Here is a 22,597-nt window from a genome sequence, read left to right on the forward strand (position 1 = left end):
CAATCCTCATGTGATCTTCTAAAAAAGAGTGATCTATTATGTCCAAACATATATGTCACTTTTCAGAAAAACAAATGAAAATATCAAATGGTTAGCTCCAATTTAATAGTTTTATTTATGCATGTGCATATGTGCAAGTTTATAATGTATATATATGTGAATGAATATTTTCTGTCATAAATTGTAATTGTGGATGACTTTACTAGATATTGAAAATTATGGTGGCAATTATAATAAAGACTTAGGGGCAATCTGAACTGGAACAATTATATCTCCATAGTACTTGTTTCCAGGCATAGCTATTCTAAGGAAGACAGAAGCATACGATCAAGGTAGGCTGTTACTCAGTGTATTTGTTTTGTAGAATTGCTCTAACAAACTATTACAAACTGCATGACTTAAACTTAAGAAACTTATCATCTCATTGTTCTGGAGGCTAGAAGTGATACCAGTTCAGTGCAGATCAGGAAAAGGTTTTTGTTCCCTAACATCAAAGAATGAATACCCAAGAAATGCCTAGGCAAGGGTAGCAAGCAAGTATTATTTAAGAAAGTGATGGAGAATAGACTCCTCCAGAGGAGAGAGCCTCAGAGCCAAAAGCTTGCGGTGGACTTGCCTTTTTTATAGACTCCAAAACTACTCTCTTTAATAATTGTGTTCCCCAAATACTTAACTAGGAGCACAATTGCAGAGGTTAACCATCAGCAACCCATTGTTCTCTCTTTGATAAACAGTCATCACCCTCTGGACCCCCATGATTCATTACCTACACTGATTGCCTGACCTTTACTCATATCTTAGAAGTTCAAGTTCTAGAAGATGGTAAGGTTTTTTTTTCATCTGAGTACTGAGAGACAGATGATCTGTTCCAGGCCTCTCCCTGAACTTTTGGTGGTTTGCTGGAAATCTTTGATGTTCCTTTGCTTGTATAACATTGCTTCAATCTCTGTCTAAACCTTTGTGTGGCAAAAGCTATGTGTTTGTCTCTGTGTTCAAATTTCACCTTTTAATAAAGGCACCAACCATGTCGGATAAGATCCCACCCTAATGACCTCATCTTTATTTAATTACATCTATAATGAGTCTATTTTTTTTAAAGGTCACATTTTGAGGTAGTGGAGGATTAGGACTTTTGTATTTGGGGTGAAACATTTATATTAGGGTTCTGCAGAGAAACACAACCAAGAGTATAGGTTTAATATATATATAAATTGACTGGGGCTAAAACAGCTGGTAAAATATTATCTCTGGATATGTCTGTTGTCTGTGAAGGTGTTTATAAAAGAGGTTAGCATTTTTCACCAACCGAGGCAAAGAAGATCACCTTTACCAGTGTGAGTGGACATCATTCAATCTGTTGAGAGCCCAAGGTGTTACCACAAGCTGGGTTCTTGTCCAATAACAAGGACATGATTTTGAAAAAAAGGAAAAAGAAGGTTTACTGCTTTGCTAGCAAAGGAGAAACACAGGGGAATCCTGTCCCAGACACTGTGATTCTGCCCATTGGGGGAACAGAGGGTTTTAAAAGAGATGATTCAGAGACTACATTCCCACGTTCTCTGTCAGAGTTGTAAATCATTTGTTAAATTTGGAAGATATGCCTGTAATCCAGCAGCTTGGGAGGCCGAGGCAGGAGGATCTCAAATTCAAAGCCAGCCTCTGCAACAGCAAGGTGCCAAGCAACTCAGTGAGATCTGTTTCTAAATAAAATACAAAATAGGGCTGATGATGTGGCTAAGTGGTGGAGTGCCCCTGAATTCAATCCCAGATTATCCTCTGCCCCCCCCCCCCAAAAAAATATTTGGGAGATAGTCATTTCTGAGATCTTCTGGTGCCAACCCCAAAGTTTGAATTACTCGTTTCTGTGGTGGGTGTGTGCTCAAGGACAGAAATCTGCCTAGGTTAGGGAAGAAAGGTAATGTGTTTCCTGAGATTAGGGAAGGGGAGAGACTGGTTGGGGGAGAAGACAGAAACCAGTCTCTCCCCTTCCCTAATAAATTTTGGGATACTAAATCAACCTCATATTCTTTAGTCTGTGTTTTTTGAGAATTTTTGTGTGTCTATTGCCGAAAGCTCAGTCCTTGTCCCTGATGCCAATCCAATAAAGAGGACACAGTTTTGAGAAAAGGGAAAAAGTTTTCTTGCTTTGCTAGCAAAAGCGAAACACAGGGGATTCCTGTCCCAAAGGCTGTGATTCTGCCCATCTGCAGAACAGGGGGCTTTTATAGAGGTGATTCAGAGAAAATGAGATTAGGGAGGAGAGATCAGGGAAAAGAAGATTAGTGAGGAGAAAGTTAGGGAAATGAAGATCAGTGACAAGAAGATCAGGGAGAAGAAGGTTGGGGGGAAAAAAGTAAGTTTCAAAGCCACAAGAGATATAGTCAATGAGTCAACTGAATCCTGGTTACATATCTATTCATAAGAAATACTTCTCTGAAATTTTCTTTTCTTGTAATTTATTTACCTTCTTGAGTTCAAAGTAATCCTTGCATTATGGAATGAATTGCAAAGTGTTCCCTCCTTTTGTATATTTTGAAATAGTTTCTGAAGGAGTATTTTTTAAATATTTGGTGGAATTTACTAGTGGAACTGTCTGATCCTGGGTTTGTCTTTGTAAATAGTATTTTTTCATGCTTATTCAGTTTCTTTACTTATTATAGATATATTCAGAGTTTTAATTTTTTTCTTGGATCAGTTTAGGTATTTTGTGTCTTTCTAGGAATCTGTTCTTATCTATGTTATCTAATTTGTTAGCATACAGTTGTTTGTTGTTTTCCTACTTGCTCCTGTTAGTCTCTGTAGGGTTGTTAGTTATGTTTCTTCTTTTATGTTAATAATTTGAGTTTTGTCTCTGTTTTACCCTTAGGTAAAAACAACTTCTAGTTTCACTGATTTTTCTCTATTGATATTCTGTTTACTTTTTTCTGACCTTTATTATTTCTTTTATTCTGCTTGCTTTTTGTTTAGTTTTCTCTCCCTTTGTTAGTTTTGTGCCTCTAGTCTTGTCCCACCTTTTCCAATTCATCTTTTTCAATTGTTAACAAAATTGTGTATTCAAATCACAAAGATGATGACCTCATTCAGATATTTAAAATCTTCTAATTGTTTCCATTTCTTACAGCATAAAATTCAAATTCTGTGGAATGACATAGAAGCTCATTTTTCATTTTAATCAGTTTACCTTACTAATCATCTAGAAATAAACGTATATACACACAAACACCCACACATACACACATATTCTCACATATATGTAAACACTTCTACATACACATATACTCATATATAAATACATAATAATGAATGTGTACATATATGTTTGTGTGTATATACATGTGCTTTCAATTTGTTAAGTTCCCTGACTTGTTAAAAAATTCCTTAATTCCAATTGCCCAGGATTGTTAGATAGTTATTTCCTCTTCCCTGTTACCACTGCACTTAGCACAAACCTCTTTCAGAAGAACAATTACTAAACACTATTAGCTATTGGAAACAGCTTAACACACTTACTAAACACTCTCTACCGACACATGCGTTCATCATTGTTCTGTGAATTCCATAATAAGAGATTCTGTCTTACAAATTAGGTCTCAAGAACATGGAGTGAGTGTTCAATACATGTTTGTGGAGTTAAGTGGGGAAAAGCCTTGTGGTCTGATCTGGGAAATGGGATGATGTACCTCAGCAATGAAATAAATGGAAGAGAAAAGAAGGCCTCACGCTGCGTACTTCTTTGGTTCATAAGATCGAGAATACTGACATCCCTGTACTACGAATTAACCTTTGCAGAGGAGACCACTTTAGATAATGCTCATCTTAATAAATTGAGGAAGGGAGATTAGGGAATTCACCTAAGGTTAAACATAGTGCAAGTTCCTATGGCGACTAAGACGGACAAGTATTTTTAGTCTGTAGTGTCTTGCTCGGCCTTTGGGCAAGCAGTCAATGGTAGTAGCAGCAAAGGTCCAGAACCGAATCGCGAACGACGGTATTTGTCCCAACTATCCAAGCCTTCAACCTGTCTGTATTCATTGCGCATGCGTCAGCTCCGCCATCCCTCCCTTGGACTGGCGGGATAGAGCCTTTGCTCCTTCCGTAGAACTTGAGGGAGAGGAATCAAGCTGTTTCCATGGTGACGGAGCGACAGCCTCGATGGTCGATTGAGCAGGTCTGCGCGATGTTCCCAGAGGGCTGCGCGGGGTCGGTTCTTCGGCGCTGTCATGGCGGGTGTGCTGAAGAAGGTGAGACGAATGGAGGTCACTGTTGGAATTTAGATCTTGGGCGAAGAGTCAGCCCGATAGCCTTTCTTCCCACGGCGGGGCGGGGGGGTGGGTGACCATAACTGGTGCGCGCGCGGCGGTGCTTTTTGGGGATTTGTTCTGCCCTGTTTTCAGGGGGTGCCCAGGTTAGTGACTCCGCTCTTAGAAGCAGAAAATAAGTTCCGAATGAGCGGAATTGAGAGACTGTTACCTGACTTTAGACCAGATTAGCCAAGGGAGTGTGGGTTTGCTTAGTAAAGGAAGAGCATGCGCGGAAACCGTAATAAACTCGAATCGTGTTTTGTTTTTGAGCAGACCACTGGCCTCGTGGGATTGGCTGTGTGTGAGAGTCCACACGAGGTATGTGTCTCTTTCCTTTCTTCATTCCTGGGTCCCCGAGGAAGCCTGGAACCCTGCGACCTTGCTGGTGGCAAGGTTAGGGGATATGGATATTTCAAGCCCTCAATCACAACGCCGAGAGCTCTTGAGAAGGGCAGTAGCTATTTCTTGATCCAGTGTCACTTTCTTTTTTCTTTCTTTTTTGGGCCATGACCACTTTTCTTGTTGGCTTTTTCCTTGGTATTCTCGTTGCTGCAGTTGTATACACACTTCTGTCAGCTTCCTCCCAAATCTGTATCTCCATTTTTCATCCTTTTCCCCACCACACCAGTTCTGCTTAGGTGCCATAGATTCTACACTCTTGACTTTGCTTATGGTAGCACACTAGCAGTTGCCTCCTTTCCCCTTAATATTCTGAAGTGCTTTCATAAAACAAAACAAAACAAACTAAGCTTCATTTAATCCCTCCCTTCCCTTCAATAATCACTGTCCTTCCCTTTATGAATAACTCAAAAAAAGTATCAGTATTTACAGCCTCTAATTTCTTATTCCACCTTGAATGTACTTCAGTCAGGGTTGGCTAGAACTGTTGTTTTCAATGTCATGAAAGAGGCCCATGATCCCAAACCCCGTGATTAGCCCATGTTTTTCAATCTAATTGATCCAACAGTAACATTTTGACAAATCTGATACTCTGCATCAAACACTTTGTTTACTGGGTGTCACTTCCTTAATCTGCTGCTTCCTTCCCCCCTTGTCTTTTGCCTTCTCCTTTTCTGGTTGTTCTTTATCTTCCCATTTTTAAAAATTTTTGTAGTTCTTCAAGATTTAAGTGTTTGGATCTTTGTTTAGATTTGATCTCTCTTGGTGAGTGGACCCAGTTTTAATGGTTCTAAATATTACCATACACTCTTAAATTTGGGTATCAACTATTGACCTCTCCCTTTATGAGAGTCATGTATTTTATTGCTTAGTGAACATCTCCACTGTATGTCAGACAGGTAACCCAAGCTTAACATGTCCAAAATGAAGTTCCTGATCTTCCAAAAACCTGTTCTTTCCTCAGGCTTGTTCTTGTCAGTGAATGGCAGTTCCATTTTTTTTGAAGTCAAGTCAAAAACCTTGAAATGATCTTTGATTCCTTTCTTTATTTCACACCCTACATTTGCCACTTCTACCTTCAAAATATACCCAGATTTTGATCATATCTCACCACCTCCTCTGTCATTATCTTCTCTGCAACCATCATCGCTGCTGGGAACAATTTCATTAACTTCCTGTTTGCCTCTCCCTGTTTGCCACTACTCTTTTTCAGCCAAGAAATGTGAGGTCCTGCCATTTCTTTACTTAAAACCCTTCAATAGCTTTTCATTTCACACTGAATAAAAGTTAGGGTCCTTGTAATGACTCTAGATCACTAACAGACAGCATTTTACTGATTTTTCTACTAGAATGTAGGTTTCATGAAGGCAGGGATTTTTTTTTTTTATTGTTTTCTTCACTGTATGTTATATGGTCAGTAAATAATGTTTATTGAATGAATGCCTTGCACTTATAAATTATGAGTTCATGATGACTTTATACTTAGTATCGTGTAGAACTGAGCTTATAGTTTTCCCCTTCTAAGTATGCTTCTTCTTCATCAGACTATTTTTCTTAATGGTATCAGAAACTTTCTACTCCCAGGCTGTGAATTTGGATATCATAGTGATACTTCTCTTCCCTATATCTTCCTATTTATTTCAGTGATGAATTCTGTTGATTTTTTTTTCTAACAGCTTTTCAGCCTGACTTTCTTATACCTACTATTACTACTACAATGTAGGCCCTTTTTCTCATTTAGAGAATTGCAACAACTTCATTATTGACTTTTTTCCACATTTCTCCTTCATTCTTTTTAACTTACTCCCTCCTGATACCTAGATCTAATCATATGATTTTTCTAAATCTTTTAATTACCCACACAATGAAGCCCAAATGCTTTAACTTAGAATGCAAAATTACTTACAGTTTGTCTTATTCTTCTGTCTTATCTCCTCAGAATTTCCTCATATGTACTGTATTCTATCCAAGTGCTGTGCATTGAAAATATGAGCCACAAAACATATAAGCTATGTTTTAATGTAATTTTAAATTTTCTAAAAATCACTTTCTTAATATAGAAAAAAAGACTTCTAGCTGACAGATCTGACATAACCATTTCAATATATAATCAATATGAAAATATTTTATAGTTTTTTTAATATGGAATTATAAAAACACACTGTATTTTTAGTTAGAGAACACATCGTAGTTTGGATTAGCCACGTTTCAGGTGCTCAATAACCATAGTTGGTGAGCAGCTATGGTATTGGATAGCACAGTTCAGAAAAATAAAACTATCCTGTTTCCTTTTTGTTCCCTGTATTTTCTGCCAGTCAGTCCTATGTATTTGATGTGAAAATTGCTTTTGCCAAAGTCTTCATTTTTCCAAGTCCTACCATTCCTTTAGGTTTATCTCAGAAGTTACCTTTTCTATGATCCCTTCTCTGGTCTCTGCTGAAGTGACTCCTTCTTTCCTTGTGGAATAATAACGCTAACATTTATTTGTGCCTCCTATTATTTTAAATGATACAATACCCAATGAGGCAGATATTATAGTCCACCTTTTACAGATGAGGAATGAAGGCACTCAAATGGAAATAACTTGTCCTTTGCAACTAAGCACTGGCAGGCAGTGAAGCCAGGCAGTCAGGTTCTAGTTAGCACACACTTAAGCATTGCTTATTGCTGGTCTTTCTGTTCTACATTCTTCCCATCCCTACCACGAACATCTTTTTAAATTTTATGGCGTTGACTACCTTATAATATCTTAAACATACTGGAAATGGGATCCATGACCAATCTATCTTTATATCCAAATAGCAAACAGTATAATATCATACATGGCAGTATAGTGGAATACATGCTTATTGAAAAAATAATATTCTTTAGGAGAAGTATTTATATACCTGCAGTCATTGAGATACACTTAAAGTGACTGTGTTTCTTGTTTGAATGGACTATTCTGTTTTACACCTATGTTTTGGAATAATGATTAGTGGTATCTTTTACTCATAAGGGTCCTATAGTATTCTTTTTTTCTATATTAATCATTCATGGTGCTAATGTGTATTTTTCTAGGAATAGATATATTTCTATCATGAAAAATTAAGATATTCAAATATTTAAATCAGATTATAATTTTATTAAAATGCTATCTTGAAAACTAATATGTGCCTTACGTACATGTAAATTGGAGAGGATAAGAATTAGAAATATTTGTAAGTTGAAACTGAAAGCTTAAATTAATGGTTTGTAGACATAGACAGGGAATAATTAATTTGAACCTAAGACTATTGGCCAGGACTTTCTATTATCTTCTTCTTTGCTAAAAATTAAGAAGAAATGAGGCTAAAAAAACCCTGCACAATTGTGACTATATGTTATCTGACAAGAGCATCCTTAATCTGAAAATCTAAAGTCTAGAATGCTCAAATATGAAACTTTTTGTGTGCTGATGTGATGCCACAGATGAAAAATTCGCACCTGAAATATTGTATAAAATTACTTTCAGGCTATGTGTTTAAGTGAATTTTGTGTCTTAACTTGGGTTCCATCTGTAAGATACTTCATTATGTATATTCAGATATTCCAGAAGGCAAAATGTCCTGATAGTCAAACCACATCTGGTCCCAAAGATAAGGAATATTCAACCTCTATAGTAAAATATTCTCTATTATGAAACATCATTTGAAATATATAAATAATGGCTAAATATGTAGACCTTTTTTAATAAGTAAAACTAATCTTAGAGACCCTCAGAGTTTATTTGTATATATACATATATCTATTGAATTTATATTTGAATGAAACTAGATATTAGTTTCTCTGGATTTCATACAATTAAACTGAAATAAATTTCAAGGATAGGGATATAGCTCAGTGGCTCAGTGGTAAAGGGCTTGCCCAGCATCCAGGAAGACCTGGTTTCAGTCCCTAGTAGCACACACAAAAAACAAAAAGAGTTTAATTTCAATTAAATACAAAGAAAAGTACAGATTTCTTAAGTACACAGTACATTTATAATTATATTTATTACATGAACTGCTGTGGGTTAGGACAACAACTTACCATTATTGGCTGACTGTACTCAGTGTGCTTCAGTATATATTGGGTAGTGAATCCCTTCTATTCTTTTTCTGTTGAACTTTTGGTGAAAATTGAATTCACTTGGTGCTAACACAATTGTAATCACAAAGAAACACTGAATATTATAATTTTCAGTTAAATTTTATTATACTAAATATCTAATGCATATATATATATGTGTGTGTGTGTGTGTATTTATATATAATTTCTACACAAGTTCAACTAAGAAAAACAGAAAAAAAAAAACAGAAAAAAAATTTATAGTGCCTAGGACCTCAGTTAGAGAAATATTGATCTGCTAAATGATTTGATTTCCAAGAAAGGTCATCAGCTTTAAGTTAGTTTTATTTCTGCTTATTATTATATCTGGACTCATGTACAATTTTTATTGCGCATACAAGACATAGAAAGAGTTTCCACATTTATATTCAGTTTTCCAGAGTTGTAAAAGGTAGAGATAGGGTACAGACAGAAAAAATTAATTACAGTGAAGAAAAATTAAATTTTCTTTAAAAAAATAAGATGTGAATCCTTTTAAAATTTTCTGTGAAATTCTTGTTTAAATGTTCTTTCTAATCTTTGGTGATATTTTAACCTATAGAAATTTGTATGGCTTGTCTTTTCAGAGGCTCAGAATATTGTACACAAAGATTCTTGATGTTCTTGAGCAAATCCCTAAAAATGCAGCATATAGAAAATATACAGAGCAGATTACAAATGAGAAACTGGGAATGGTTAAAGCGGTAAGTAGCTAACTCATTTTTGTTCTTTTGGATTTATGTAGCCTATGTTACATTTAACCAAAAAATTCATTTGCTTATTTTGCATTTCCTGTACAATTGCTCTCTTATTTGTATTCTCCTTCCTTCAGTGCTTTTTTCCCATCTTTTCTCCTTTTCATTTAGCAAACTCTTGTTTAATAAGTGCTTTCTAAATGCAAAACACTGTTAATTACTAGAATGCAAGAATCAGATCAAGTCCTTCCCTGAGGTAACATTGTAGCTGTACCTTTTGCTTTTCTTCTCTGTATAGTTTAATTCTTTATTGATATTTTGCATTTAATCAATAGATACTGGGCAGGAACTTTTGTTGTCACTTTGATCTTGGGCTTCTGGTTTCCAGAACTCTAAGAGAATAAATTTCTGTTCTTTAAGCCATCTAGTCTATGTATTTTGTTATGGTAGCCAAGCAAACTAATACAAGCATTTTACAACTTAAAAATCAAAGGCACTAGACAAGAACACAGTAAACTACTGCTGTTTTTTTCATACCAAACTGTATTGCCTTGTTAAATTTCATACAAATAATTTCATCAATTATTTCTATTCTTATTAGATCACCAATCTTTATATTTGAAAAGAACTCCTGTCTTTTCCTTTGATATACAGCAGGATAATGCAACTTAATTTGGAATTTTTGTTCTTACTTTGGCAATTGTGGAAGTAATTTTATAGATTGAAGTCTCTAATACGGAAGTTCATTTTTTTTTTTCATTTTGTTTTCATGTTTTCCTTGAGTGAGGAAATTTTTTTCCTTATCATGGAATAAGAAATTTCCCTTTTTCTTTTCATGAGGTGAATCTACTCAATTCCATCTTTGATTTATTTTTTCTGTCTTCTCAATAATCTTGTTCTCCTTTGTTTATTCTGTATGTTCCCTTTTTTAGACTCTCCCATTTTATTGTCATATTTAATAACCTCAAGATAATAGTAGTGTTGTTTTTAAATATGTAAATCTTACGTTAACTTCCTGCTTAATATCTTAGTATTTTACTGTTCAGTGTTTCTCAGAGACTGAGTTTAAGGATTTATGCTGAGGTGGTTAGTTATATGAAGCTAACCTTTATCTGCATAATTTTTACACAGACCCATGTTTGGGAATCAGGATCTTAACAGAATAAAGTTTTTAGCATGGTATGTACAGTCCTCTGAGATCTGGCTCTTATTTTTCTTCTCAATCCTATTCTGTCATTTCCTCTTACACCCTATACTTCAGCAACATCAAGCTGCTGGCAATTTTGTGAATTCCATGCAATTTTATTTTTATATTATTTGTATTTTCTCTCTTCCTGGAACGCCCCTAACCTTGTCTAGCTGGCAGTTTGCTATGGTTTGAATATTCCTCTCTAAAATTTTGGTGTTGAAACTTAATGGCCAGCATGGTAGTATTAAGCAGTGATTGGTTCGTGAGTACTTCTCCCTTATGAATGAGATTAAGGCTTTTATAAATAAAGAGACTTTGTACAATTTAGGCTTTCTCTTGCCCTTTGCATCCACCCTTTGCATCTGAGGCTGCAGCCCTCACTGGATACCTAAACTTACCAATGTCTTAATCTTGTACTTTCCGCTCTCCAGAACTGTGAGAAAATTTAGTTTATAATCTATATGTCTCAGGTGTTTTGTTGTACCAGCACAAATAGATTAAGATAGTTCTTGAAACTCAGTTTTCAAGTATTCACTTCCTTTGTGACACTTTTTCTTACCTCCCTGAGTTTGACAACTTCCTCACATCTCTTATTGTACCTATCACATTATATTTATGCCTGTCTCATCTACTAGTCATAAGCTACTTATGAATGATATTGAATTAATCTTTATACCCTAAGATCTAGCATAGTACCTGACACATGAGCCCTTAGAATTTGTTTATTCAAATGACTAAATACAAATAGATTTTGATAATCCCAAGCATTTCATAATAGTTATAGCTTTGATTTTACAGAAAATTTTACCAGTTTTTGGTAGAATTATCACATTTTTTAACCATTCACATAGTCATCCATGAATATTGTTATGATGATCAAATCTTTATTTTCCAAGCCTAAGATGGAAATGAAAAATTTTTTTTATATTATTACTTGGGAAAGATAGTAATAGCATATTGGTGAAAAACATTGGTTTGTATCTTGTTCAAGATTTTCATCAGCTCTGATTTGCTGAGTAACATGGTCTACTTTTTATTTTTTCTGTCTCAACTTCTTCATCTATAATTTGGATATAATAATACCTACCTTAAACACTTGTTGTTAGGATGAAATAGGTAATATATGTAAAAAGCTTAATCTGGTCTCAAGGACAGAGTGAGCACTCATTATATATCTTTTTAAGCTTAATGCATTGGTAAATAAAAATCACATTATTGATTTACCATCAGTGAGACAAATTTATAAACTGTTGAAAAACAGTTTATAACAGGTCTTTCCCGAGTAGAAAATTTTGTTGAACATTCCTTGGCTTCTTTACGTTTTACCCCCTTCTGGTTCTTTTATAACTGTGATCTGCTTTCTTGTTTTGCTTTTGAGTTTTGGCCTCATTACTGAGTTAACTTGGTATTAAATTGTCTTTCTGAAACATGCTCATGTTTTTTCTTTTTCCTCCCTTTTCAACTATTTTTACTTATCTATTTAACCAAGAAATATTTATTGAATGACTGTTTATGCCATGAATAGATCTAGGCATGGACACTAGTTCCTAGATGACAGTAAAAACAACAGATAAAAATCCTTGCCTTTAGAAATTACACATTAATGATGGGAAGCCCCAAAATAAATAAGTAATAATGTAAATAAATGAAGTATAGAGTATATTAGAAGGTAGAAAGTATAGTGAAGAAGATAAAGCAAGGAATAATGATTTGTGCCATGTTAGGGATGGGAGATCTTATCTATAAACTGTATTAGTATCTTGTGGCTGCTGTGTAACAAATTAACACAGATTTTATGGCTTTAAGATAATAGAAATTTACTGTTTTATTTCTACAGGCTTAATAGTCTGAAATTGGTATCAGGAGCCCACATCAAATTGTTAGGGCTATGTTCTCTCTTGTGTCTCTGGGGTAGACTTTGTTCCTTGTCTCTGCCAGCTTCTGGTGAGTTTAGATTGCTTGGCTGTGGCTGCATCACTCTGATTTCTGACTACATAGTAGATTACCATCTCTTTCTTTCTCTCTGTCTCAATGTAATTTCCCTTTACTTTTTTTTTTTTATCAGGACAGTCCAGGAAAGTCCCCCCATCTTAAGGTTTTAATCAAACCCACAAAGCCTTTGCCACAGAAGATCATAAGATAATATTCACAAGCTCTAGGGGTTAATAAATACTTACACATTTTGTGGGGCATTATTCAGCCTACTACAATATGAGTTATCAGTAGTCCTTATTAAGAAGGTGATATTTGAGCAAAGATTTGGAGAGGGTGAAGGAATAATCCATGCAGAATTCTAGGCCATTCAGATTCTCTGGAGCAGGAACATATGAATTCCTATAATTAAAATAAATAAATAAATAAATAGAATCCTTGTTTTTCTCTTTTTAAAAATACTATTATAGAACATAAAACCACCTGATAATGATGAAGGCTTTCTTACATATGTGGTATATGGCATGGTTCCTGACTGACTCTCAAAAAGTTTAGTATACTAGAAAATAAATAATTGACATTAAATGTTCTAGATACTATATTTATTAGAATTTTTTCTTTCCAGTACTGAGGATCAGACCCAGGGCTTCACCCATGCCAGGCAAGCATTCTACCACTGAGCCACATCCTCAGCCCAGCAGTTCTTTTTAAAAATCATTTTATTAAAGTATAATGTATATAAAAATAAACAGAAATTATAGTGAATTTTCACGAAGTGATCATACTCAAGTGAATACCAGACGAAAGGACATTTCTAGAACTCTAAACCCCTTGTTTCTTTAAAGTTACTATGTTACTAACATTATTCTTATCTTTAATATGATAGATTCATTTACCTTTTTTTGAACTTTGTATGAATGGAATAATTATTATGTACACTTTTGTGTCTGATTTCTTTCCACGTAATATTATGTGTGAGAGAATCATCTATTTTTGTGTATAGTTTGTTTTTTCATTTTCATCAGCAAATAGTATTTTATTATATTCAAATATCATAATTTTTTGATCTTTTTTATCATAGATTTGATTTATTTCTAGTTTGGGAGCTACAAATTGTGCTGCTGTGTTCTGGAATATGTTATTTGTTTTATATATACCCAGCAGAGGAATTTCTGGGGTCATATGATAGCATTTTTTTTTAATACCTTTATTTAATTTATTTATTTTTATGTGGTGCCAAGGATCGATTGCTCTACCACTGAGCGAAAACCCTAGCCCCAGCATTTTTTAATATTTGTTTATTTATTTTTTGGTACCTGGGATTAAAGCCAGGGGCACTTAACCATTGAGATCTCCAGCCAATTTTAATTTTGAGATAGGGTCTCACTAAGTTGGTTAGGGCCTCTCTGATTTGCTGGGGCTGCCTTTGAGCTTGAGATCCTCTTGCTTCAGCCTCCTGAGTCACTTGATTACAGGCATGGGCCACTGTGCCTGGCTTATTTTCAATGTTAATATTCTCAGATGAAATACAGAAAACATTAAGAAAAGCAAAGTGATATTTTAAAATCTATTTTAGAAAGACTGAATTAGACATCATATGACTTACCTTTAATAAGCATATCAACAAATAATACTTTTTAACATTAAGACAAAAAAACAATGTAGCAGCGGAGAGAGTAAATGATTTTTACCAATTATTTGGTAAAAGTTTAGTGAGGGCATGTTGATAGGAAAATTATGTTTGTTGTAAGTGCTTTTTATATATGGGTTTTAAAATATAGGGTCTTAAAACATTCAGATATTGTGTTTCAGTAGCTAATATTTTTTTTTTCCCTGAAATGACAGGAATCAGATGTTAAAAAATTAGAAGAGCGACTTCAGCATGGCCAAATAGAAGAGGTGATTCTTCAGGTAAAGAAAAAGTTGAACATTTAAATGTTTGATTTCAAATGTTCATTTTATATAGACACACAAAACTGATAAAAGAAAGCTAAGTTTCTTTGCTTTATATATTAATTTATCAAATATAAGACTATATTTAGAAAATGTGCTACTTCTGACATGTGAATGTCACTTAAGTCTTTTATTATTATTTCTAACTTGAATTTTTGAGGCTTCATTTGGAAGATTGGAGTTTGATATTCTTTCAGTTTAGTTAACTGAAAGGTTAGTAACAGTGTGAATACAGTTTTATATTTTAAGAGCTTGGTATACTTTTAACATGGAGAAAAAAAATGTCTGGAATCATAAAATTAAAATATACTTGTTTTTTGGTTATTGGAGCATTTGACCAAGTTAAAAGCAGCTTTTAATTGCACAGTATATTGAAAGTTTGATTTTACATTGTTATCTGCATACTAATCCTGACAAATAATGATACTGAATAACAAAATACAAGCATGATTATGAAAAATTATCATTAACAGCATTACATCTAGAATATTTAAATTTTAAATTATTCTATTTGGAAATATTTTATCCTATCCTCATTGTGGCCATTACTTATACAAGAAAAAAAATACTCAGTTTAATTTTGTTTAACTAGAATTTGCATTCTTTCCCCTTATTCATAGATGGGTAACAGAAATGGGCAAGAGAAGAAAACACTAGAAAAATACTGCTCTGAGCATTTGATATTTTTTTAAATCATCTATAATATTTTTGTTGGTAAAAATGTAATATTTTTTGCATTAGAGCATAGTGAATTTAACGTATCGTCTTAAAAATGGCTTAAAGAAGTCATGATAATACTATGGCTTAAATTTAAATGGATTACGTTAAAATGGACTTAAATTGGCCCAAGCTACGTTCTAAATTTAGTTATCACAAGTAACTTCTTTTCATTAGAACAATTTCTTCTTTTATCTTTTAATAATTTAGAGAGCTGAATATATGGCAGTATGACCTTTTCTTCAGTGAAATATGGCTGACTGCCTAGAAGATAATTGTGCTTAACAACTTTTTTGGTAGAATTTGTTTTTTTATAAAAGTATTTTAGTATCATTACAGAAATTTTTTAAAAAATAGAGGAAAATCTTTTCCTATTATGAATAACACTGTGACTATGATGGTTGTACAAACAGCTTTTTCTTTTCTTTTTTTTTTTTTTTTTTGTTATTAGGATCAGTACCTTTAGGTAAAATTACTAGTGAAAATCTCTTACATAATAATGAGTTAAGTTTTTGGACCATAATACCAAATTATTTTCTGATAGGAATAATCTCTAGTGCCACAACAGTATTTCAAAATACTGGCTTTAATACATCTATGCTGATAAGAATGCAATTTAATTTGAGAAAACAATGACTCATTTTTATTTGACTTTTTGTTTTAAATAGTCCATTTCCCCTCATTTACTAGTAAGGTTAAATTTTTGGAATACATTCTTATCTTTCATTTATTATAAATTATATTCATTAATATTTTTACCATGCTATTTGATCTTAATTTTTTAAAATATTAAGATTTGAATTTTTTTTTTTAATAATAAAAAGACATTAACCTAAACTTTTGCCATATTGTCTGCACATCTTTTAGTTATTCCAAGGCCTGTTTTCTTGGCCCTTTTATTCAATTTTCAGGTTGATTGTGATGGTAGATAAAGTGCTAAGGGAACTCGATGCAAACCTCTTGACTATTGTCCTCTTCCTGCTTCTATGTTCTATTTCACTTTCATCAGATTGAGTTTAGTTGATATGTTAATTGATCATACAGTTATAGTCTTAAGGAATTTTCAGTAGTCTTAAGAAATTTTCAGTATTTTTGAGTCATCTTTGCACTTCTTCACATTTTATGGCAATATTAAAATATAAATTAATTTAATGTTTCTTTAACCTGATATGTTGAAAATATTATTTAAGTGTAACCATTATGAAAGAGATTTTATATATTTTTTAATATTAAGTTTTCAAAATCTAGTGTGTAGAAATAATTCATAAGTTTAAAATTGCATGATGTTCAGAGTAGTTTAATGAAATCTCACACTATCCCATTCTGTAATGCCAGGGATATGAGTCATCCTGTTGCTCATTGTATCTATGCTGTATGTACTACCTGACTATTAGTTATGTAGTAGAACCACTAAATAGAATAAGTGTCATGAATTTTATGGTGAAATAAATCATGAGATATTAATATGAAAGTAGTAGCTCTTATAGTTACATTTTAGTTACTATTTTAAGTACCTGTTGAACAGTCAATCAAATTATGTTTTTTAAAAATTTTTATGACAGGCTGAAAATGAACTAAGTCTGGCAAGAAAAATGCTGCAGTGGAAACCATGGGAGCCATTAATAGAAGAACCTCCTGCCAACCAGTGGAAATGGCCAATATAATCATTACATGTATTCTGTGGGCTGATGGGAAACTGATTTAATTAAGTGTTCTGTTATTTTTAAAATGTTTCCATGTATTGACATAATCAAGAAAACTGACACAGGACACATTGAAGAGACTAGTGTTTATGGTAATAGGGTCGTATGAATCAGTTTTTGATAAGCAGAGTATTTGTGCAGATTATTTCAAAGATGGAATTTCTTTAAACAGAAAGTTTGAGGGAAGATTTGAAAGTTAATTAGAAAAATTCCTATAGATCTTTATTTCAGAGGTCAAAATCAAAAGTTTCAGTATCTTTAGTATGTTACTCAATTTCATTTCATTATCCTGATTAAAAGAAAAAGCACTTTATTATTATTGTCTAAACAAATTTACTGGTCACCATTTGAGATGAAGTAGTAAGCATGAAAATGGTTAGTTGTGAGAATAATGACAAAAATAGTTCGTGATAAAATTTTCAATTGTTGACCTCCTTGGCTGTGATCTTATATATAAAGGAAAACTTACATATATGATTCTGTAATGACTATCAAATCCATTATAAATGTCATTTTATTTTAGGCTGCGTTTGGATTATTTACTCTATTTTCACTATTTCCATTTTATCTTCATTTTGTCACATTTTGTTGTTACTTTATTAGCCTTGAAAACCATCTGATTAGAACTCATTGTATAATTGAAGAAATTGATTTTTGGTACTTGAAAAATTTCTTATTTTTACAGAGGTTGTTGGATAAGCTTTTCCTTTTGTTTCATTTAAGGAAGTTATCTGGCCCTTAGCCTTTAGTTTTATTGATCAACCCAACTACATCAGGATGGATGTAGAATTTCTTTTAAAAACAGTAGTAGGAGTTCCTGAAGTTTATCTGGCACACATGAGTATATTCAGAATATCTTAGTCATATGGGTATAATTTCAAAGTGGAATCACTAAGTAGTTTTCACTGTTTGTAGTATACATGCCAGGTAGGTATCAAATAGAAGACAAATGCTGTTCAAGGAAAGAAGTTGGCAAGCTCAAGTTTGACAAAAATCAAATTACTTTGCATCTGTCTTCGCTTTTTCTTCCTAGCTCCCCATTATTTCCAAATACCCAGTTAAATTTATTTTTTTCTTCATAGATAAATCATAAATACTTCCCTCTCTGTGTGTGGGCATTTATGTGTGTGCTCTCTCTTCTGGCTAAACTGAATTATTCAAAATGAGAAAAAAAATTGTATTTTTTCTTTTTCCTAATATATTTCTCCCTTATAAAGCTGTAACCTAATACTAAATTAATATTAAGTAGGTAAGTTGGGTTACTTTTTAGCCATCAGATTACAAGGGAGCTTCTTGTGGATGGGAAGCAGAAGTATTAAGGGAGAGTCAAGCCCAGGGTTCTCATTCCTGCAGTTCTAGCACCATTGTGAGTTCAGTGGCTAAGGTGAGGAAGGTTGTTAGTCCCTCAGATTATTTAACTTCCTTTTTCAGTTCAACATTTACTTAAATATGTAGTATATTTGCTAAGGTCAAAATATGTAACTGTAAAGCATGTGTGCATGATGCTTTCAAGCTAATTTTCTAACCAAATTTTTTAGGATACTTTGGGGACATTTAAAAAATTGTTTTGCTGTGTCTTTACTATACTTTCAGTCCCATTTCTCCCATGATTTTTGAGTATCTTTTATATTTCACCAGCAGTGCTTCTATAGCTTTGTTATTTAAAGGGGACTTTATTCGTGTTTGCAATAGAATTGCCAGTTTTAGAATAACGTACTTGTAGAATAATAGCTAGTATGTAAACCTAATAGTTAATGATTTCTGAGACAAATATGAATGTCAGGTACTGTGCTAAATACTTTCATTCATTAAATCTACACCACAACTTGGTAAGAGGAAGATACTGTGAACTATCTCTGTTCTCATAAGGAAATGGAATCCATCATGAATAGTGCTGCCCTATTATGTGTAATGTGGGGTGCTGGAGGAACTGAGACAAAGAAATGACTTAATAATATATTCAAGGTCATATAGACATGGAGTTAAATTTTGAACCTAGACAGTCTGGTTCTAGGATTCATGCTCCTAACTTTATATTATGTTGTTCTTTACTAATATGCTTGGGATGCTGTCATTTCTGCCTATACCATATCAGCTGAATCCAACAAACCTAGATCTTGCTCCCTTGAATTTTTCTGTCAAAGTAATTGTAAAGAATAATATGAACAGAAGTAGTAAACTGGATTTCACTTTGTGCAATGATCTTTGGATTTGCACAAAATGTTAAAAGGACTGATATCAAAAAGGCAGTGCGATTTGGTCCATCACTCTTTTGCACTTACTGGCATTACAGCTGCGTGCACAACTTTACACCTGATTGTTCTTATTCCTTCAAATCTTTTACCATTTGCTTCCTATAAACTTCCATATTAAGTATTCTGACCATTTTGCAAATGATTCTTCTATTCACAGATCTTCAGTGTTGCTGAGTGGTTTCTAGACGAATTTGAATAATTTTCAGAATGGTTTATTTTGGTTTGCAGTAGGCTCCTGATAGATTTCATTCAGGTTAATCACCTTACTCTGACTGTTTCAGAAGAAAGAGAACTAATCAATTTGAGCTTTGCAAACAAGAAAATGATATCAAAATTGATACCCCTTTCACACCCATACTTCAGAATATTTTAATTTCTGGACATTTTTTCAGATGAAATGACTTTTATTTGGGATAATCAACTTGGAATGATTTTGAAGTGAAAGAAGGTATTAATAATTACATAAGGATGATAGGTATCCTGTACAAACAGGACATAGGGCCCCCTACTGAAATAAGGCTCAGATCTCAGGGTTGCCATTCTTCCTATAACAGCAGGAGCTGGACAACTAAACAAACTGTCATCTGTAGCAAATGTGATGTTGTCAGGTTTCCATGTGTCCTTTTACAATATTCTCTCACCCTGCCTTTCCCTCAAATTGGTGGATGAAAGAAAAAGTGCTTATCTTATGAGCTTTTTCCTTTTCTCATCCTAAGATTCAGTCAGAAATATAAGGCTAGGTATTTAAAAAAAAAAAAAAAAGATAATACCTATGACTATTTTCAAAGGAAGAAAAAATAATGTCTGTAGGAATATCCTCACATATAAGCTAATATCAATCCCCCCCAACCCCCCAGCCTCCATGGTTATATTAACAGAAGTTAATCCCCCTGTACAAGTGTATTCTGGGGTTTAGGGTTAAGTACCAAGTTGTTGAGCATATAATAGGCATATTTTTGTATTTACTGAAAGCTATTTTTTCCATTAAAACCTGATTTTCAGTGAGATTCTAGATTTTAGATTAATGTGATAAAGGATTTGAGTTATTGATGGGGACTGGAGAAATTTATTTGAAAATGTATTTAGAAGTAATAAGCTAAAACTCTAGGTAGTTAATAAAAGTAGTGAGAAAATAAGTGACTTTGCATAGGCTTTCCTAAATGCCAGAATTTTAATGTTTCTTTTTCATACTACTTTTCTAAGAAGAGTTGATAAAGAGTGCTCATATAAGGGAGCCAGGCTGATCATGGTGCCATCAACACAAACTTCCATGAACATAGTGGTAGGGTATGGGAACATAGGAGCAAATCATACAAAGAAACCAAAAAACAAATCCAAGGTTTCTTTTCTTTTTTTTTTTTTTTTGGAATGTTCCATAGAGTTTGCCATGCATTGCTTAAAACTATCAAAGTGATCTTATAGCAGCTATTTTTTTTTGTTCTGTGTTTGTATGTAAGTTACTATAGATTAGCTTCTATAAGTGAAAGCATTGCAAAGATTCTTTTTGTGGATTTCTCATGATCTTCAAAACAAAAATTATTAGCTGAATCCTTTAACTTTCCTAAAGATAAGTATTATTTTATAATCATTGTATTTTAATCTTTTCCTCTAACTGTAGGGTGTACTCCTTTTCTGAAGGGCAAAACAGGCCCATGGTTACTTATCTAAATTTTACAAATCTCTTAAAGTGCAGTTTTTCATAACTCATTTGAAAACAAAACAATTGATGGAACGCTATTTGTGGTCTTTATTCCATCTTAATATGAGTATATTTTTGCCATATAAGTATTAATGTATTTGATTCTCGATGGTTTCCCCAGACTCACTGAATGTGTTATGTAATATAAAATATATGCCCATATTACCTTTCAGAAATCAGAAATATTCTATAAATATAAAAAATCTGACTCACCCACAAAGTTTTCAAAAAAGTTACTCTCCATCTGTATTTCCTGTCTCTTAAAAATTTCACAAACAAGATACAAATTTAATCTATATAGATAATTCCCAAAACATAATTTTCAGATCCTTAATTTTCTCAATTATTATTCTAATATCTGTTTATTTCAACTTGGCATAGCAGTGGAAGATGCTTGGAAGTAATTGATTTCATAAAGCCACTAGATGGCATCTTTGTAAAAATATAAGCACATCAAAAGAAGGACTTATTGTTTATATAAATGCTGAGATAAATGAAAGTAGATGTTTCATAAGAAATAAGTCATTTTGAACAATAAATCCTGAGAAAATGTATAGATTTATGGTTAAAAACAAAATGGAAAATGATACTGAAAATTACTCTTCTACTTTTGAAACTGAATTTTTTTCCTAATGATCATTTTCATTCATTTTACATTCACATATAATGAAGCAACTGTGTGTGTGTGTGTGTGTGTGTGTGTGTATGTGTGTGTGTGATTTTGATGTGCTAACAATCTCTCCAGGCTGCACAAACGACCTAGAAATTCTACAGATTAGGTAAGATATTGTAAAATTGAGTTGTGTAAAGTCAATTCCATGCACACTGTAAACAAAATATGAACATATACTGGGTAACAGGTCACATTTAACACTGTGAGACTAATACTTAGAGTTCTCTACTGTCTGTTTTCTTCCCTCCAATTCCTGTCATATCCCTAATGCTAGTGTTTTCAAACTGCCTGTAACATGATCATGAGTGACAAATTTTAAAGAAAAGACAAAAAAGTGTTAAAACCAATGTAATTCTTATTGCTAGTAAAAATTTAAGATGCATTATAATTTTGGAGCTGGGAGTGGGTTTTTGGAAAAACTTGTCTGTTTACCTCCACACCTGGTCTACCTTTATCCTTTACTGGAATGTATGGAAGTGATTCAAATGGACTTGCATTTACTTAAAATCATCCCTATAGCAAAACCAATTTATTTAAGAATACAGTACTTCATATTCTAATAAGAAATATGCATTTTGAAACAGCATAGCTGGAATGTATCCCATTTCAAAAATGGTATTGGACATTAGGAAGTCATTGAAGAGAGGAGTGCAATTTTAGCAAAATGGCATAAAGAAATGACACCATTATGAATGAGGGAGTGGACCTGTACTATATAAACAAAAATTTTAGTTTATTCTACATCCGTTTTAAATATGGAAGGGTGTTGAATAGTGGTTTAAAATCTGGCCTCAAGTCAGACTGCTTGGGTTTAATCCTGGTTTCTCTTTAAACCTCTTTGTGCCTTAGTTTTCTCAGTAAAATGGAGCTCATACTAGATCCTCAATAAAATCTTTGCAAGCATTAAGTTAAAAATATAAGTAAGGTGCTTAGTAATAATACGTTTTACGTGCTATTATGAGATAGTAGCATGA

The 22,597-nt window shown here is 33.2% G+C and overlaps 1 protein-coding gene and 1 long non-coding RNA gene across 3 annotated transcripts in view; one reads left to right on the forward strand and one right to left on the reverse strand.

Moving 5' to 3' along the window:
* Positions 1-4,153: 4,153 nt before the first annotated feature.
* Positions 4,154-17,265, forward strand: NDUFA5 (NADH:ubiquinone oxidoreductase subunit A5). Of its 2 annotated transcripts, none has more exons than XM_081287214.1 (5): positions 4,154-4,241; positions 4,575-4,619; positions 9,395-9,511; positions 14,469-14,534; positions 16,856-17,265. In XM_081287214.1, the coding sequence occupies exons 1-5, from the start codon at positions 4,221-4,223 to the stop codon at positions 16,955-16,957; spliced, it is 351 nt and encodes a 116-aa protein (XP_081143340.1). In that variant the 5' UTR covers positions 4,154-4,220; the 3' UTR covers positions 16,958-17,265. The 2 variants fall into 2 exon arrangements, with proteins under 2 accessions (XP_081143340.1, XP_081143339.1); XM_081287213.1 differs by having other exon boundaries at positions 4,206-4,256.
* Positions 17,181-22,597, reverse strand: part of LOC308645155 — a 321,762-nt gene continuing 316,345 nt past the window's right edge. Inside the window, exon 2 of the long non-coding RNA XR_014021160.1 lies at positions 17,181-17,656. This is a non-coding gene — a long non-coding RNA (uncharacterized lncRNA). The remainder of the gene's footprint in view (positions 17,657-22,597) is intronic.

Source organism: Spermophilus citellus, assembly GCF_964194105.1.
Source record: "Spermophilus citellus genome assembly, chromosome: 3".
Lineage (NCBI taxonomy): Eukaryota > Metazoa > Chordata > Mammalia > Rodentia > Sciuridae > Spermophilus > Spermophilus citellus.

Bases quoted from the DNA above. Each gene is read 5' to 3' on its own strand.
- NDUFA5 (XM_081287213.1), top strand. From the start codon at position 4,221: ATGGCGGGTGTGCTGAAGAAGGTGAGACGAATGGAG. The intron at 4,620-9,394 runs GTATGTGTCTCT...TTGTCTTTTCAG, and splicing joins TGTGTGAGAGTCCACACGAG to AGGCTCAGAATATTGTACAC. The intron at 14,535-16,855 runs GTAAAGAAAAAG...TTTTTATGACAG, and splicing joins TAGAAGAGGTGATTCTTCAG to GCTGAAAATGAACTAAGTCT.